Source organism: Microdochium trichocladiopsis (assembly GCF_020744255.1).
Source record: "Microdochium trichocladiopsis strain MPI-CAGE-CH-0230 chromosome Unknown B0I36scaffold_3, whole genome shotgun sequence".
NCBI classification, from domain to species: Eukaryota; Fungi; Ascomycota; class Sordariomycetes; order Xylariales; family Microdochiaceae; genus Microdochium; species Microdochium trichocladiopsis.
Window position 1 is genome coordinate 1,863,457 of NW_025763546.1, and position 15,809 is coordinate 1,879,265.

At 56.8% G+C, this 15,809-nt stretch overlaps 6 protein-coding genes across 6 annotated transcripts; 4 read left to right on the plus strand and 2 right to left on the minus strand.

Annotated features, from left to right (window-relative positions):
* The first annotated feature begins 250 nt into the window (after window positions 1-250).
* B0I36DRAFT_317698 (uncharacterized protein) lies at window positions 251-1,191 on the plus strand. The gene has a single exon (XM_046153190.1). The coding sequence runs from the start codon at window positions 290-292 to the stop codon at window positions 788-790; it is 501 nt and encodes a 166-aa protein (XP_046015223.1). The 5' UTR covers window positions 251-289; the 3' UTR covers window positions 791-1,191.
* Window positions 1,192-1,515: 324 nt separating this feature from the next.
* B0I36DRAFT_360552 (uncharacterized protein) lies at window positions 1,516-4,048 on the plus strand (the record flags this gene model as incomplete). The annotated part of the gene is made up of 2 exons (XM_046158330.1): window positions 1,516-2,831; window positions 2,905-4,048. 2 exons carry the CDS (start codon window positions 1,516-1,518, stop codon window positions 4,046-4,048), a joined length of 2,460 nt encoding a protein of 819 aa, XP_046015224.1.
* An 87-nt stretch (window positions 4,049-4,135) lies between these two features.
* On the minus strand, window positions 4,136-4,606 carry B0I36DRAFT_88593 (uncharacterized protein). Its single transcript, XM_046163518.1, has one exon. The coding sequence runs from the start codon at window positions 4,471-4,473 to the stop codon at window positions 4,222-4,224; it is 252 nt and encodes an 83-aa protein (XP_046015225.1). The 5' UTR covers window positions 4,474-4,606; the 3' UTR covers window positions 4,136-4,221.
* A 4,995-nt stretch (window positions 4,607-9,601) lies between these two features.
* Window positions 9,602-12,180, plus strand: B0I36DRAFT_317706 (ammonium transporter MEP1). The gene is made up of 3 exons (XM_046153191.1): window positions 9,602-10,123; window positions 10,219-11,142; window positions 11,210-12,180. The coding sequence occupies exons 1-3, from the start codon at window positions 10,042-10,044 to the stop codon at window positions 11,803-11,805; spliced, it is 1,602 nt and encodes a 533-aa protein (XP_046015226.1). The 5' UTR covers window positions 9,602-10,041; the 3' UTR covers window positions 11,806-12,180.
* On the minus strand, window positions 12,065-12,520 carry B0I36DRAFT_317707 (uncharacterized protein). Its single transcript, XM_046153192.1, has one exon. The coding sequence runs from the start codon at window positions 12,355-12,357 to the stop codon at window positions 12,190-12,192; it is 168 nt and encodes a 55-aa protein (XP_046015227.1). The 5' UTR covers window positions 12,358-12,520; the 3' UTR covers window positions 12,065-12,189.
* A 1,087-nt stretch (window positions 12,521-13,607) lies between these two features.
* On the plus strand, window positions 13,608-15,805 carry B0I36DRAFT_88661 (uncharacterized protein). Its single transcript, XM_046163519.1, has 5 exons — window positions 13,608-14,267; window positions 14,359-14,468; window positions 14,541-15,216; window positions 15,352-15,666; window positions 15,766-15,805. Exons 1-4 carry the CDS (start codon window positions 13,701-13,703, stop codon window positions 15,511-15,513), a joined length of 1,515 nt encoding a protein of 504 aa, XP_046015228.1. The 5' UTR covers window positions 13,608-13,700; the 3' UTR covers window positions 15,514-15,666; window positions 15,766-15,805.
* Window positions 15,806-15,809: the final 4 nt, after the last annotated feature.

The following is a 15,809-nucleotide window of genomic DNA, read 5'->3' on the forward strand; positions in this document are numbered from 1 at the left end:
GTCGCATTGGGGCTCGTCGTGTAAAGCCTGGCACAATGCATCTCTCGGTATGCGCTCCAAGTCTCGTATGCGGCGTGGATGCCGGTCGTCGTGGCGCGCTCCACTAAAATTAAAAAGGGACGGCGCATTTTGATGTCATTGTAGCCGCAACATGGGTCGCCCGGGCTGCTGCAGGTGCGACGCGGCGCTAAAGGTACCCGTGGGACCCGACCTCAGTAGACCTCTCCTCGTACTGCACTGTATGCTGCCCCACCTGATTCAGCAGCCCAGGCGACCTTGGCCGAAAAAGATGCCCCGTGACAACACAGGATTCAAAACATCATCAAATATCATTATTATCATCATCAGAACATCGGTGGCAGGCCGAGACCTTGGAGGCGCAACCCAGACCACAATTCAGTCTCAACTCGGTGAGACGCCGAGCACGTCGTGGCCCCTGTGCGCAGGCCTGCAGCGCGCGTACGGCGAGCCAGAAGTCACCTCCACGCCTTGCATCGGACACCACCACCTCGAACCAGCTTACTGTTCTTCTCGGACGTTTCCGTGGAACGCACTCACGTGCCCTGCAATCCGGGCGAGCCGGCAGCTGCCTACGGAATCGGCCGGGCGGCATCGCCGGGCAGACCGTCCGGGCACGATCCTCCACGTCAAAATAAGCAAAACCAAAACTCGTCGGCCACAACCCCCACGGACTCCAGAGACTAGCGGACAATCTACCCAAGGGCCGGCGACCGTCTTTTCTCTAGGTGGCCAAACTGTTTTCCTGACGCTGAACGGCAGCCGGACTTGAGTGATGTGAGGGGGGGCAGCTGGACATGGCAACGCCCTCGTCCACGTCCGCGTCAGCCGCCAATACGAGGCTGAACGTCGGGCGCTGCTCGTGTGAGACTGGTCGACAGCGGGTGAGTCTTGTCATCATATAATATATTCTGCACTGTGCTTTTCGAGTCGCCTAGGTGGTTCCTGAGAGCGTAGAGCAAGAGACAGCCGAGCGGATGCGCCAGTTGGCCTTGTGGTGTTGTTGCGGTTGTCACAGGATCGAGTCATTGTGTTGCGTATTATTGGATGTGTGACAGTGAGGCTGGGAGGCCGGTGATAGATTCAAGCGCTCGACAATGGGAATACTGAAACCGGGACTCCCTCGTTCTCGTGATATGTCAAGAAGTAATAGCTAATTCAAGAATATTGCAGCATCGCATACAACCAGGCACGCGCATCCCCTATGAGGTCTCGGCGGACGCGCCACACGCTGCCGCTGTGACGATTGCTGGGTCAGTGACAACAACAGTAGTGCCAGCAGTAGGAACTGCGATCGTACCGACCATAATTACAGTCACCGATGCAGCTTTAGAAGCTCCCCAGGATGATGGTGTTGCCCACGACGGCGAAAACCAAGACAGTGAGGCAGGCTCAGGGTCAGACACCGGTGATGTCGAATTTCAAGGGCTTCAGGACCATGCCATGGCGGGTTCACCATCTGATCCGCTTGATATTCTCCTTGACATAGTCTCGCCAATGTCAGCTCATGCCGCCAGTGCCAACGATGACATTATTACCCAGATCGAGAATGCCTTCGGCGACAATGCAAGTTCCGGCAGTCCTCAGGAGACTCCTTTCGAGAGTGACGAGGAGGAGAGCAATGGGCAGAGCATCGCCGAGAACCCCATGTTCCAATCCGTCAGCGGTGGTAACAACGGCAACCTCTTCACACCGTCACTAGACACTTTTCAATTGATACCGCTGCTGAATCCCGGCTTGCCAGTTGTGAATAACAATAACGGCAACAATAACAACAACGCGGAGTGGACGGTCTTTGACGACGAGGATGATGAATCAGACATTGAGGACGACAGTCTGCTTGACACAGAGTCGGACGCGCCGGACTCGGTCAGCGATCCTGGCGACGACCATGCGCCGCCCCGAATTGCGACATGGCGGCTGAACCTTACCGCTTTGTCCCAAATCTACAACTTGTATTTTACCGCCTATCGGGATCAGATTCACATATCAAGGCCTAGAAGCTGCGTCACGAGCCGTCTTCCACCCGTGGCAGACTTTGTGCTGAAGCCCGGTCCGAGTCCTGCTGGTCTGGCCGTTGGTGGTGCCGTGGATGAGTCTCTTCCGCACCAGGTCAACCACCTGGTCATTGGAAACCTCGGAGAGGACGAGATCTTGCTCATGGCCTACGACGATGGGGATGTCATTGCATATTACACTCGGCATATCGAGGAGGCCGTGAGACAAAAGGGTGTGTCCCGACACACGACCAGCGGGATAAAGCCACCAACGCCGTTCTTCCAAGAGAACGTAGGCAAATCTGCGTGGGGCCTCGCTATACATAGTCAATCGAGGCTGATTGCCGTGGGCAGCAACCTGCGGAAAGTCGATGTCTTTGCCTTTGCCCTTGCGGGACAGCCATGCGCCTCGCTGAGCCCTAACCTAGCCCATGAGCCACCTGAGCTTTTCAGGCGGATCTATTGGGACTCGCTGAGGACGATCAACATGAACATTGGGTTTCTTGCGCACCTGGTCGACCCAGCTGATCCGAACACATATATCTATCTGGCAGCTGTCGAGGCCTCGCTTGCCAGGCGCGACGCCAACTGGCATATGACCTTTGATACTGGCGCCGAGGGCCACAACATCCCCAATGTCACATTCAGCAGCAAGCCAAATGGTGACGCGGACAAGGTGGTGGCCGTCGACGTTAAGGGCAACATTTGGCTGATGGACCTGTGGAGCTTGGACAGTGGGCCATATACGAGAATCGAAAGCATCCGGAGGCGCCAGGCACCGAGATCTAGGTGGTCGTTTTTCCGAGATGATGTGAGGTGCGTATGCGACTTGCACTGCCAAAAGTGTCTCGGTCGTTGTCACGCAACAAACACTAACAAGATGAGCTAGACCACGAGGTTGGGGAGTTCTCGTGCTGCCAGAGAGCAGTTTCCTGCCTACCAGCAGGACGTTCACGGAACTGGTGGGGATCAAAGAGTCACAGGCCAAGTACGCCTACAGCGACAAGATCGGCCGGTTCGTGGATATCAGCGCCGGCGCGGACGGCATCCTGGGGAGTTCTGGGCAGCATCCGTGGCAGAGGAACGGCGAAGATCACCGGTTCGCTTTTAATCAGCACGACCGCGGCGACCAGGCATATGCGCGCCCTTGGTTCGACTTCCACGGGCAAGGGTGGCCGTCGTCGTCAACCTTGCTGTCATCGCCCTCTACGACACTGAGTCCGGCTTCCGCGAGAAGCCTTGCCTCTCCGAAAAGTCGCGGGTCGCCATCCCGTCGTGCCGTCAAGCACGACTCGCCCGGCGGTGCTGCACGCGGGGAGTTTCCCCAGGCCAGTGCGCACAGAGCCGTTCCAGTCCTCGCGGATGGGAGCAGCATCATGCGCACGTACGAGCTGGATGTTGAACTGCGTAGCCATCTCAGAGATGACGGCGTGGGCATCATGTTTGAGGATGCCATCCGGCAGACACGTCCGGCGGGCGCCTTCATCCCGTCCATGCGCGTCTCGCACGAGCGCTTGAGCAACCTACTCCATATCCCAGAGCTGTGTCTCGTCGTGGCGGCAAGCATGTGCGGACGCGTCGCACTAATCACGCTGACACGGCCCGCGTCTTCTTCGGGTCGCCCATATTCGTCGTCGTTGTCGTCGCCCAACGCCACCGCCACCAACCCCTTCTCCTCCTCCTCGCCTCGAGTAAGACCGACGACACCGATGACGACGCCACGCAAAGGAAGCAGCCAGCGAGCTGGATTCGATGCAGATGTGCCTTTTGCCAGGGGCTTCAAGATCGAGCGGATCCTTCCGACCGAGGAGGACGAGGACAAGAGGCTGCGACCCATGTGTCCGCTTCTCGGCGTGGCGGCTTCGCCCGTGCCCTCGGACGACGTGCGGCGGTTCGGCGGTGCCCGGTCTGGCTCGAGCGCGGCGTGCGAGGGTTGGCCGAGACGGTACAGGCTGATGCTGCAGTACTATGATTTGCGCATCCTGAGCTATGAAATCAGCAGGGGGGACGCTGATGGGTTAGCGATTGTATGATGTGACTGGGTGGCGGTGAGACTTTTCTGCATTGGGGTTTTATTCCCCTTTCATCATGGGGACTTTCACAACCACGGGCGGGCATGGCCGGATCTCTCGTCTTCCTTTCGGATTTTGGCATGTAAGTGTGCGTTGATATTCTCTCGAAGGGAACAGAACAGCAAAAGCCGGAGTCAATCACAAAGAGGAACTGCCATGGAGTCGGATCGGCGACGCGTCGGATCATGCTTTTGGCTGGCTGCCCTCTTATAACGGTGATCTTCTTCTCTCCCCCCCTCCCTTTTCTGCCGTGGCTGAGGACTGCCCGGGTCTTTGAGTGAGGGTGGGTGTGAATACCAGCACGTTGCTCTAGATTCTTTGTTTTGCCTGCCAAAGTAATGCGCTCCCGGGAACATAATTGTAGTGACTGACATGGGATCGATCATGCATCAACTCCCCACGCTCTGTGACGACCCGCGTAGCTGCAAGAGCCTTATGTTGTCGACTTCGCCCATCATCATGACTACCGACTAAGGGCCCCTCCGGTAAACAAGCTCGATGAGCAGGCAACTTTGTCACAAGAAAACGGGCTACTGGACCAAAGACTGCGCTGTTGGTCCATCCCGCGCACACACACAAAGATCAGATGCGGCGTGAGAAGTCCTCGAGGGAAGCAAGTCACCCGGGGTTAGAGATCGGGGAGATAGATGAATGGAGTGTGAACATAGTAGACGCAGCGAACGTGATTGTGAAGACGTAAAAAATAAGGTACATGGGGTCAAAAAAAAGAGGAAATCTCGCCTTATTAGAGAGCTTCGCGGAGTATACAGACAGCCAGCCACCTGTGTGCGCGGCGCGCGGCCCTCGCTATGCTTTTGGGGGAAGTTTGGATAGATAGGAACCCCTGTGACTGACTGACTGACTGACTGACCGAGAGGTGGTAATGGTGGGTTGCAGTGCTCTCTCCCTCGAAGGAAGGCGGCAACTAGGTATACATATAGACCTGTTCCCTTCCTGTATTTCTAGATTCAACTCATACAGGAGATTGCTGTTGTCATAATTTACTTATTGTCATAATACACTTGTAGAAGCACTAGAGTGTAGAACGAACACAGAGGATGGAGGGGACCGTAAGGAAACGCCCAGTGATGGGGGGAACTATTGCGAGAGACTCAAGTGTTTACACTAGACTTGCTGTGTCTCGTTCTCCCCTCGCTGTGTAGATCCCACCATGTTGTTTTACCCTTTGTTCTTCTTCTCCTCCTTTTTCTGCCTTCCCAACCGAAAAGTGAAAGTAATCAGATAGAGGAGCACACTCCCTTGCTGTCCGCATACTCTCATCCTTCACTGATTATATATGCAATGCACTTGACCGACAAAGGAGGCACAGGAGCATTGTGACTGCTCCGCTGGTTGCGGATGGTACAGAACCTCCTGTGTGAGCTTACCATGGCGCAAATTGGGGCCTTTCTCGTAGGGTTCACCAGTTTGGAGACAGCACGGGTACATGTGTTGCAGCAGGCACGCGAATTATGTCTGGCCCGAGATGCTTTTCTTGGGTGGACGTGCAGGCGCGGGAGTCAAGCGAGGAGGAATGAAGGGTAGGTCAGTAGGCTGGCTGATGGCGCGTAGCATGAGACTTCCCTCCTGGCATAGTCGGCTGGTAATTATGAGGAAGGCTGGATGGGGCAGGTTGACGTGGTGGTTTCTGTAGATGGACCCCCGGGCTTCGAGGTTTGCTGTTTCTTTGCTGGTCAGTGGTGGCGACACGTGCGCTGCTCATAATCTCACTAGGCGTCTTGGAACTGGCGGGAGTCCCTGCTGTCTGTGTTGAATCGCGTAGAGTCGACGCAAATCACCCACTCACTACCTGCCGTGCTCTTCGTGTTTGAAAGCTGTTCGGCCAATGTATACCGTACATTGTTAAGCAGACTAGGCTCCAGAGCCGAAACCACCCCAGCCTGGTGAGCATTGTTCATGCCGCCGCAAACAGATCACCGGACTGATCAGCCTCTCCCGACCGGGCAGTCTTCCGTTCAAAACAATATGGTTGGTTTCCCTGGCGGGATAGATAAGGAAGACCATCCAAGCTGACCAGCACTCACCAATGAGCAGCCGCGACCGAGCCAAGAGGAGGAGGGTGCCATGGAGAAAAGAAGAGGTGCCAAAAGCAAGTCTGGTCAGATGCCAGAAGGGAAAGGCTGGCATGTGACCCGAAGCCGGGGTGAGTCTCGCGTGACTTTTCTGCAATGCAGACAGCCGCAGCAAGCCAAATGTGCGTGAGGCTGACGGGGCCTGGCTTGGCAAGAGTGATAAAGGACTGAGAAGGGGGCATGCGAAGGCAGGCTAGCTCTAGGACATCGAGTCCCGAGACGAGTCCTGCAAGGCTGTGTGTGTGCTGTCCCTTTGGTAGGTCCAATCATGCGGGGGTGGGGGTTCGTTATTATTGTTGCGTGCTGTGGCTATTGCTTGGAGAGCTTCCAAGGTTGTCTGCTTGTGGTGTTTCAGTGTGGCCATTGGGGCTACAGCTGGGGCCGTGCGTGTCGTGATAGCACTGCCCGGAGCGTGTTTGTGAGAGGATGTTGACGTACGTACGTACCATATCTGATGCGGATGTGCCTGCGGGCGGTGCCGTCGCGGGCGTGGAGTGGTGGTGGTCTAGTGGAGCGAGTGGGTGGGATTCCCAGTGTGTGGCTTGCGGCTGCGGTGCAGAGAGGTGGGGGGCACGCACACCCACGTCGTCGCGTCGTGCTGGAGAGCACTTCCCGGCCGTGATTGGCTGGGCGGCTGTCGGGCGGCAGGAGATGAAGCGATGTCATTCTCTGTATGTCTGTGTTTTTCTTATTCTTCTTCTTCCAAGACTGTTGTCTTCCTCCAGGGCGGTTGGCTTGGGCCCAGAGGTCTGGATGGGATGTGGTGGGGGGGTGGCCGAGTCAAGGAGAGAGGACCGTCCCTGAGGCTGCTGCTGCTTGCTGTCTGCGAATGGCCCTGAACTCACTTTTTTTTTTTCTTTCCTTCCGCCCCAGTGCTGGCTGGAACATGGTGAGTGTGGGGGACGACCCCAGTCCGGGTGGAGGAGTCGGAGAAGCAGAGGAACAGCCAAGCTTTTCTGGCGACTGGGGCCCTCGGTTGTTTGCTGGCGCCAAAGCTTGAGTTGGGCAGGCCCTGCCAAGCCGCGATTGCACACAGCAATGAGCAATAGCTTGCCTCCCGCAGGGGCTGCCATTGGCCAATCCCACCACCACCACTCACCTCTCTCGATCAGGCAGATAAGAAAAACCCTCCACACAGCAAGCCAGCAGCAGGACAGACGTAATTACATACAACCAGACAAGAGCCCGCCCCTAGCAAGTCATGATGCGCCCGCGCCGCGCCGGCGATCGTTTCACCCGGGGCCTGGGGGCTCTGGGGGCGACGCGCTTCCACAGCCGTGGCGCCCCTTTTGCTCCGCGTCTCGCAACTCCTCGCTCTGGCTCCTCCCGACCCCAGCATCCGTCCAGCTGGACCGAGGCCACAAGAGCGCCGACCTCGCAGCGGCGGTGCAGCTCCCTGCCCGAATTGCTCAGGATGACCTGCCTATGGTATGTCATGGTATGTTATGGTATGGTATTGCAATTGGAATGGTTTTTCGCTCGTGTGTGCGTGCGGCTGCTGCTGCTGCTGCTGGATCAGCCCTTGTGGCGCCGAGCTTGTTTGCCCTGTCCAACGCCCAGCGCCCATCCAAGCGAAGCCAACGAGCGAGCTGGTGCGATGGTCGTTCGTTTGAGTTTGGCCATTGGATCGCCTGCTGTCTCACTGCTGCGCCAGGTCGCTCGGGGGCGCATAACCAAGAGATTGTGCACAAATAAAATGCTGGGCCTGATCTTAACTGGTTGACTGGAATCAGTGGCACGACACTGCTGGGCGGGCGCGATCAGTCATGCAATAATTACAGCACGGACGCCAACACGACACGAGAAAAAACCACCCGCATCACTTGAACCCGCCGCGCCGTGTTTCAATGGCAGGCGCCCGATATTGTCCCGTCAGGTCCGCGCAGGGCCGCAGCCCACGGGGCAGGACGGAAATAGATGCGTGCGTGCCTGATAGGGACGGACGGTTGGCAGAGACGCAGGGCGACGTGCAGTTTGACAGTCACGCGATTGCGTAAAAGATTCCATGGGTTCCACGCGGCACCCGCGCCGCCATGGCCAGGCCAGGGACCACCGCTGCCAGATTCAACGTCGCGCCAAGTGCCGGCCAGCAAACTCGTCATTGACGACGATGAAAGAAGACACGGACGGGGGATGTTGGGAAGGAGTGGTCAATTGGATGGATGGATGTGCGACAGACAGATCCGATCGTGCTCTCCCTGCTAGATTGTCGGTAGACGGACAAGATGCTACGGCCAGCCAGGCCAGGTCAGGCCAGGGTCCCAGAACCCCGGGTCGAGTCGTCACTGTGCATATGGCTGGCTGTCTTGTGCGCAGATCAGGCCGCTGGCGGGCGGGCGAATGGCAGCAAGGCAGATGCAGCTGCAGATTGCAGTTATCTTGACGGCAGCGCATCTCCAGACACCCGATCCCTCGGGACCAGACCAACTAGGCACTCTGCTTTTCCTGCTGGTGCTTGCTCGACGTGCGTGCCGTGCCTGTCTGTCACATGTGCGCAGCAGCAGCTCGAGAAAAACCAAGAAGCAGCGCACACCCACAGCAGCCCGCTGGGGACATGCAAGTTTAAGCTCCTGGACCCTAGCACGGAAGGAGCCTAGCGCCATCGGCGGGAGGGCGGGCGGGCTGCGGCCGTGATTGGCCGTCCGCATCCAGGTGTTGGTCATTGGCAATGGTCACTGCATGCACCCAATTTGCCTGTCCGCTCACCCTCACGGCACCGCCGGTTTGCCAGAGATAAGCATCCGCGCAATGCTTCGCCCATTCGCCTCCAGCACCCGATGAAACCACCGTCATTGCCCAGGCTTCATCCCCGTAGCAGCCGCGGCAGCAGCGAGCAGCTCGGACCCAATACGCCCCCCAGCGTGCAATCCATGAATACCACTCGAAGAAAGCAAAACCCATCAGGCTCAGCCGGCAAGCACAGGCCAGCTCTGCGCATCAACCCACCATCAGGCAGTATCAGCTTTTGTTGTTGATGGGGGCCACCACCAGTGCACGGTCTTGGTGGTACGACGAGGTTCTTTGTCTTTTCGAGGATGATGTCGACGCGACCGGCCGGGGCTGGGGCGACGTACGTACGCTCGCGCCGATGGACGGCCTCGATCCAGATGCCCGAACCCGCGGCAATGCGAAGATGTTCCGGGACTGCGGAGGTGCTATGCACTTGAAGCAGTTAGTCCAATGGTTAGCAGCAGGCCAGCTCGCTCTGAAGCTCGCTGCGCCTGACGCAGAGGCGCGACTCTGACGCTGGGCACACGAGTCGGCGCTCCATCATCCATCCATCCTCGCAGCTCACTATTCCGTAAAGGCAGGGGACCCAAGCCAAGCCAGGCCAGGGCCCGCCAGAGTTTATGCCTGCTCGTTCTGGGGGTGGTGCGCGGTGCCGCGCTGGGCTTGGCGGCCCTCCACTGCTGTCATGGCTATTAGTACAATCTGCAACTCACACAATCTTGGGTGGAGAGCTATGGCCGTCCGATAACTTGGAGGGTACGTACCTACCTTGGTTGCCATTGAGCACTTACACCCGACACCTGGAGCCTATCGACAGTGCGTGCCATCTCTGCTGCTGCCACGCCCTGCGCGCCACGCCTGCTCGTCCAATTCTTTTCCTCCTGCGACTGCCGGATCCTCCCCAACGTATATAGACTCGTGGAGCCCCCCGGTACCTTGCCCGCACCCTCTCGCGCTTCCTTCAAGTCTTCTTCCCCGTGTCGGCGTCGAGCCTGTACTTCGTCGTCACTCCTTCCTGTCCCGGGACACTGCTCTCGCCTCGCGTTCACTCGTCGAGGTCCTGGCCTACCTTGATCGCCAGCAACCAACTTATTGTCACCACCCACCAGCTTTACACACAACCTCGCCACGATGAGCTGGCATCCCTCGTACTCGTGGACCGGCGCGCCCGCCGAGTTCAATGGCACAAACACAGAGACTGGCGGCGACCCAGGTTAGTAGTACCGTCCCGGAATCCTGCCTGCTTATCACGTCTTGCTCCCCAACCGACAATCAAGGTACTAACCTCTGCTCTCTCCTTCGCTATAGAGACCGAGAACCTGAACCAATGGTACTCGCCTGGTGATCAGGCCTTCATCCTCATTTCCGCCGCCATGGTCTTGCTCATGGTTCCCGGAATCGCCTTTCTCTACTCCGGTCTCGCTCGCCGCAAGTCTGCCCTCTCCGAGATCTGGGTCGTCATGATGTCCTTCAGTGTCGTCATTTTCCAGTGGTATTTCTGGGGTTACAGTCTGGCCTTCAGTTCGACAGCTACCAACGGCTTCATTGGCGATCTCCACAAATTCGGCCTCATGAACACCTTGGGCGCCCCCTCGCCCGGTTCGCCTCTCATCCCGGAGTTGCTCTACTCCTTCTACCAGATGATGTTCTGCGGCGTCACGGCTGCCCTCGTCATTGGCTGTGTTGCTGAGCGTGGTCGCGTGCTCCCCGGCATGATCTTCACCTTCTTCTGGGCCACGCTTGTCTACTGTCCCATCGCGTGCTGGGTGTGGAACATCAACGGATGGGCTTTCAAGTATGGCGTTCTCGACTATGCCGGCGGCGGCCCCGTTGAGATCGGATCCGGTGTCTCTGCTCTCGCCTACTCTTGGGTCCTGGGCCGGCGTCACGAGAAGATGATGCTCAACTTCCGCCCCCACAACGTCTCGCTCGTCACCCTTGGCACCGTCTTCCTGTGGTTTGGCTGGCTCGGCTTCAACGGCGGTTCCGCCTTTGGCGCCAACCTTCGTGCCGTCATGGCCTGCTGGAACTCGTGCCTGACTGCCATGTTTGCGTCCATGACCTGGTGCCTGCTTGATTTCCGACTTGCCCGCAAGTGGTCCATGGTTGGCTGGTGTTCCGGCTGCATTTCTGGCCTTGTCGCTGCCACTCCCGCCTCTGGTTTCATCCCTCCGTGGGCGTCCATCGTGCTCGGTGTCGTCACTGGTGTTGCTTGCAACTTTGGCACCAAGAGTAAGCACTGTGTTCGCATCCCTACCGCTCTCTGACATGCCACTAACGCGCCATCTCCTCTCCACAGTCAAGTTCCTCATCAAGATCGACGACTCTCTCGATGTCTTTGCCGAGCACGCCATCGGCGGCATTGTCGGCCTCATCTTCAACGCGCTCTTCGCCGACCCCGGCATCGTTGGCCTCGACGGCGTCAACAACGGCCTCGTCACCGGCGGCTGGATCAGGCAGCACTATGCTCAGCTGTACATCCAGGTTGCCTACATCTGCGCCGCCTGCGCCTACTCGTTTGTCATGTCGGCCCTGATCGCCAAGGCCATCGATATCATCCCCGGCCTGCACCTTCGCGCCAGCGAGGAGGCTGAGCTGCTCGGCATGGACGACGACCAGCTCGGCGAGTTTGCCTACGACTACGTCGAGGTCCGCCGTGACTTCCTCGCCTGGACGCCCGCCAAGGAGGTGCAGGCTGAGGACAACCACCGCATCGAGCCCCAGCACGGTATCGAGGAGCACGCTAAGCTCGCCAACACCAACGGCAGCCACGTCGACGGCAGCAGTTCCCTGGGCGCCGAGCAAGAAAAGGAGGGTGCCTCGGCGCGCGCCCCGGCCAAGGAGCAGGCCGCCGAGGCCGAGGCCGGCATCCCGGCGATCCGGCCTCAGCAATAAAAGCTTCGTCCTCACACAAAGGATGAAAGGTCTTTCTGCGTCGCTTGCTTCTTCTGTTTCCATGTTCGCGGAAAATACCTAGCCAAATTTATTTTTGTTATTTTGGATATGTACCTCGTCTTTATCTACGTATCGGCCCCCAACCGCTCCTTGTAGCAACAGTTATCTCTCCGCCGGGAGCTAGGGGCGAACAATCCAAAAAGAAAGTTGGGGGATAGACTGTACACAAGCGTTGCGTTTTTACATTTTTTGGACAGTGTGAAGGAAAGACATATCACATATGCTTTATTCGTTATACCCAAAATTTAACTTTTTTCTACAACTCTTTCGTAATACCGTTCTCAAAATATTGCTGCTTCAACCTGGCGGGTCTTTGTTCTAAGTTTATACACGACTGACGTGCAACGGCAACGCTACGTTATGGAAGTGAGCGGATATCGACATGGTCCCGACCCGTGCAAGGACCGCACATGCACAAATGCACACCTTTAAGAAAACGGCATGCTCTAGTGTCCCAGAGGTCTTCGCAACTATGATCGTAGAGGGTGCCATGGCTCTTTGGGTGGGAAGTAAAACGACTTGAGCTAAGTGCGTTAGATATCCTCGCTTATGTATAATACGTGGCTCTACGTGAGTGTGATGATGCTAGAGAGCTGCAATATTCTATCTATAAGGTGCTGGAAGCCCCTAGGACGCCGTGCGGCGTACTGCTAGCTCTAAGATCTTTCAATGTCATTGGCAGAGTGAGAGTGCTAATCTTGTCTTTTTAAGCCGAAGAGCGTGCCTGGTTTGGGAGCGAGAAAGTTGAGCTTATGGAGCGTGCTATGCGTGATGGATGATTCGGCTTCATGGCAGATGGAGGAGGAGGAGGAGGATGGTGCTGTGGATTTTGTATTGGCCAGGTGTCCTTGTTCGATGAGGCATCCCGCCTAATAGTTGAGCAGCGAAACACTGCCGAACATTGTTCATGGAAGCATGCCACGCCAAAGAATTACATCGGTTTCGGTGGTTGACGCGAGTTTGGCCGGGTCGGCCTACCAAGCAGAGCTAAGGAGTATCTGCCATTGTGCACAAAGGACTGAACTTGGCTGTTGGTTCCAAGAACGGTGGAAGAGGAGGTGAACTCTAGCTGTATGCCTTTAGGACTGGGCAACAGGCAGATCTTTTCTGCCAACGCGGACTCAGATACGCTTTTGTCTTTATTTGTGAGCGTGTGCTCGAAAGCTCCTGTCACGGTCAGGCAATGCTCGGTCTTGAAACTCTTTACCGATGCCAACGACCGGGCAAGAAATAAAGTGCTATGGATTGCAGGGTTCTATGAGATCATGATTCATGCAATCCTCGTTGTAATGTTGCTCAACGTCTCTTGAATCCATCCAGCACATCTGACGACTACTGGCACCAGCTTCACACCGGCCAAAGGGGCTTCTCCCCATCGACAAAGACCAACATGTCTGAAGGTGCTCATGTACAAGAGGAGGCACAGTACATGTAACTACGTGAGCCCATGGGAACCTCTGGAACTTCCGTTTCTTTGGAGACAAAGCTCGTGTTGTCGCGGGGTCATGTTGGTCCCCAGCCATAAGACACCCAATCAGCCCCCGGATCCGTGCGGATATATGCAGCCAACACACATATGCGCTGACGATCCATGCAAGCTGCAGACCGAAGGAGCTTGTTGGTGCTTAGGAGTCGGTTGGGCCTTGCCATGTCGAGTCGGGGCTCCAGCCAACGGCTTAAGGACAAGCGGCCGTCTCTTAACCATTCCGTCCGCTTTCTTAGGTTGCCCAACATCCTCCCAAGCACGGCATGCAAACTTGAACTCGCAAGAGTTACATACAGAGAATCCTACGTCTTTCGTCAGTCCCGCCACGAATAGCCACGACAAAGCCACCATGCCAGCACATACCCCAGGTCTCGTGCCCATTACACCCCAAGTTCTTGAGGAACTCCGGGACAAGCTGCTTTCTGTCTTTGGCCTGCTTGGCCTCCCAGCTCGTCCTCGTCCTAAACGTCACCTTCAACGAAATCTGTACCGGCCAAAAGATGGCTATCTCCATTGGGGGCCCATGCCCAGCAACGACTTTCATCGCGCGACTGTTGATATTCCTGGTGAGGCGGCTTGGTCTGCTTGCCTCAGGCTTGTCGACGGGCCTGACTTGCTCGCGATACCCTTTGCGCACGTGAGCGTCAGCAACACACCAGAGCATGACATCAAGGAGGCTGCTCGACAGATTGCCCTTCTGTGGCCAACCGCCTCGGACGACGCCCCTCGCCGTCATGTCAAGCTTTATCGACATAGCAAAGACGCCTGGAATGGGCGCGATCTCGACGACAAGGCTGCAATGGAGCCAATGGTCCGCTGGTTGTCTTCCAAAGGCCTGCTACCCGGCGAAGGGCTCTCCGTCGCATTCATCACGCCCGGGGATGGGGGGACTCTAGAGATTCTCAGAGCAGACAATGTGAGTTGCTATATTCCCCCACAGCAGTCCAAGAACGCTCATATTCTTAACTTGACGGTGATGAGAGCATGCTGTACTAAAAGCAATACAGCAAATGATCTATCCTCATATAAAGCCGGAGGAATTAGACACCCCAAGCTGGCGCGATGAAGGCGACCCTGCTCCAGCAGGCTCTGCCCGGCCTCGATGCGGCCAAATATGGTGAGCAACAGACCAAGGGGGGCTCTCACGGGGCGAATTTCATGCGCTGGTTCACTAACCACAGATGTTCAGGTCCATTTGTCGGGCAGATGCCAACGTCGTTTCCTTTCCCGTCATCGCAGCGACCATGCTGCTGATGCTCAACCCCGCCAAAGGCATGCTGGACGTTGACATCGCTACCGAATACCCTGATTGCGACATCTCTTGGTGTCTTGATGCGTTGCATACCTATGCTCGCATGGAAGGGCCGCCCGCAGTCAAGCCATATCTCAACGCGGACGATTGGAACAACTGGGCACTCGAGACATACGGCGATCACTGGATCTACATGCATCTCACTGTGCACCACTTTGAAAGCGGGACGGTCGAGGATCGCGGCCATTATCCACAGCCAAGTGTCTCTGGGATGAAGATCGATCGGCGCTCCCTGGGGGACGAGTTTGCAGGTATATACGTCGAGAGTCGCCGGACATCGATCGCGCGGGTGGCCACGGCCAGAGATGGTCAAGGCAATGCTTCGGCGGCGGCGACAATGCCCGACGGCAACTTTGTCGGCTTCGTCCTCACCGACGAAGCCCACAGCCCGCTGGTCGTCAACGTGAATGATTGGGACAGCCGTGGTCTTGTGTGCCCGGCTGGGGCGGAGGGAGTCGCTTTTTTCCAACAGCTTCTGTGGAACACTTTCGGAGACTGGTTTGATATGTGGCAAGCCACCATAGCGAACAGGAGAAGGTTATTGGATATTGACGTGAGTGGTTTACCAGAGGGGTCTCTCTCTCTCTTTTCGTTCTCTCTTCTTTCTATTTTAACCCTCCTCTTACCCTACTACATCGTCGGCCGAGGTTAGAAAAGCTGAAGCATGCTGATACATGAGCAATACTAGATCAAGACCCTCGACCAGAATCTCGTCGCAGCAAAAGGCAAAACCTTCTTCGCCACAATCCAGCTATTCCACCAGTTCCAGAAACACATCACCGCGGGCCCGCGCGACCTCCAGACCATGTACCGCAAGTGGAAGAGGACGTACTTCGGTAGTGGTCAGTAGTCTGACGCGAGCACGCTCCGCTTCAGCTGCAAGACGCAGGACTATGTCAACAGGAACTGGGACGCACTGCTGGCGCACGTCCACGGGCTTGAGGCTAGCTTGTTGAGACTGAGCAAGGACATCATCGAGGAGATCAGGGGAGTGTGGCAGGACGTAAGTCATCTTCTGGAAATCGACCGGCCCCGCGCTTCTGTGCAAGTCTGGTTTTTGAGCCTCGAACTGACCACCAGAGTCCATTGGACTCGGCTACAGGTCATGAGGATTGAGAAATACATGCCAATCATGGAGAATGGGAT

Bases quoted from the DNA above. Each gene is read 5' to 3' on its own strand.
- B0I36DRAFT_317707 (XM_046153192.1), bottom strand. From the start codon at position 12,357: ATGGCACCCTCTACGATCATAGTTGCGAAGACCTCTGGGACACTAGAG.
- B0I36DRAFT_317698 (XM_046153190.1), top strand. From the start codon at position 290: ATGCCCCGTGACAACACAGGATTCAAAACATCATCAAATATCATTATT.
- B0I36DRAFT_88593 (XM_046163518.1), bottom strand. From the start codon at position 4,473: ATGATCGATCCCATGTCAGTCACTACAATTATGTTCCCGGGAGCGCAT.
- B0I36DRAFT_317706 (XM_046153191.1), top strand. From the start codon at position 10,042: ATGAGCTGGCATCCCTCGTACTCGTGGACCGGCGCGCCCGCCGAGTTC. The intron at 10,124-10,218 runs GTTAGTAGTACC...CCTTCGCTATAG, and splicing joins AGAGACTGGCGGCGACCCAG to AGACCGAGAACCTGAACCAA. The intron at 11,143-11,209 runs GTAAGCACTGTG...TCCTCTCCACAG, and splicing joins TTGCAACTTTGGCACCAAGA to TCAAGTTCCTCATCAAGATC.
- B0I36DRAFT_88661 (XM_046163519.1), top strand. From the start codon at position 13,701: ATGCCAGCACATACCCCAGGTCTCGTGCCCATTACACCCCAAGTTCTT. The intron at 14,268-14,358 runs GTGAGTTGCTAT...AAAGCAATACAG, and splicing joins AGATTCTCAGAGCAGACAAT to CAAATGATCTATCCTCATAT. The intron at 14,469-14,540 runs GTGAGCAACAGA...ACAGATGTTCAG, and splicing joins CCTCGATGCGGCCAAATATG to GTCCATTTGTCGGGCAGATG.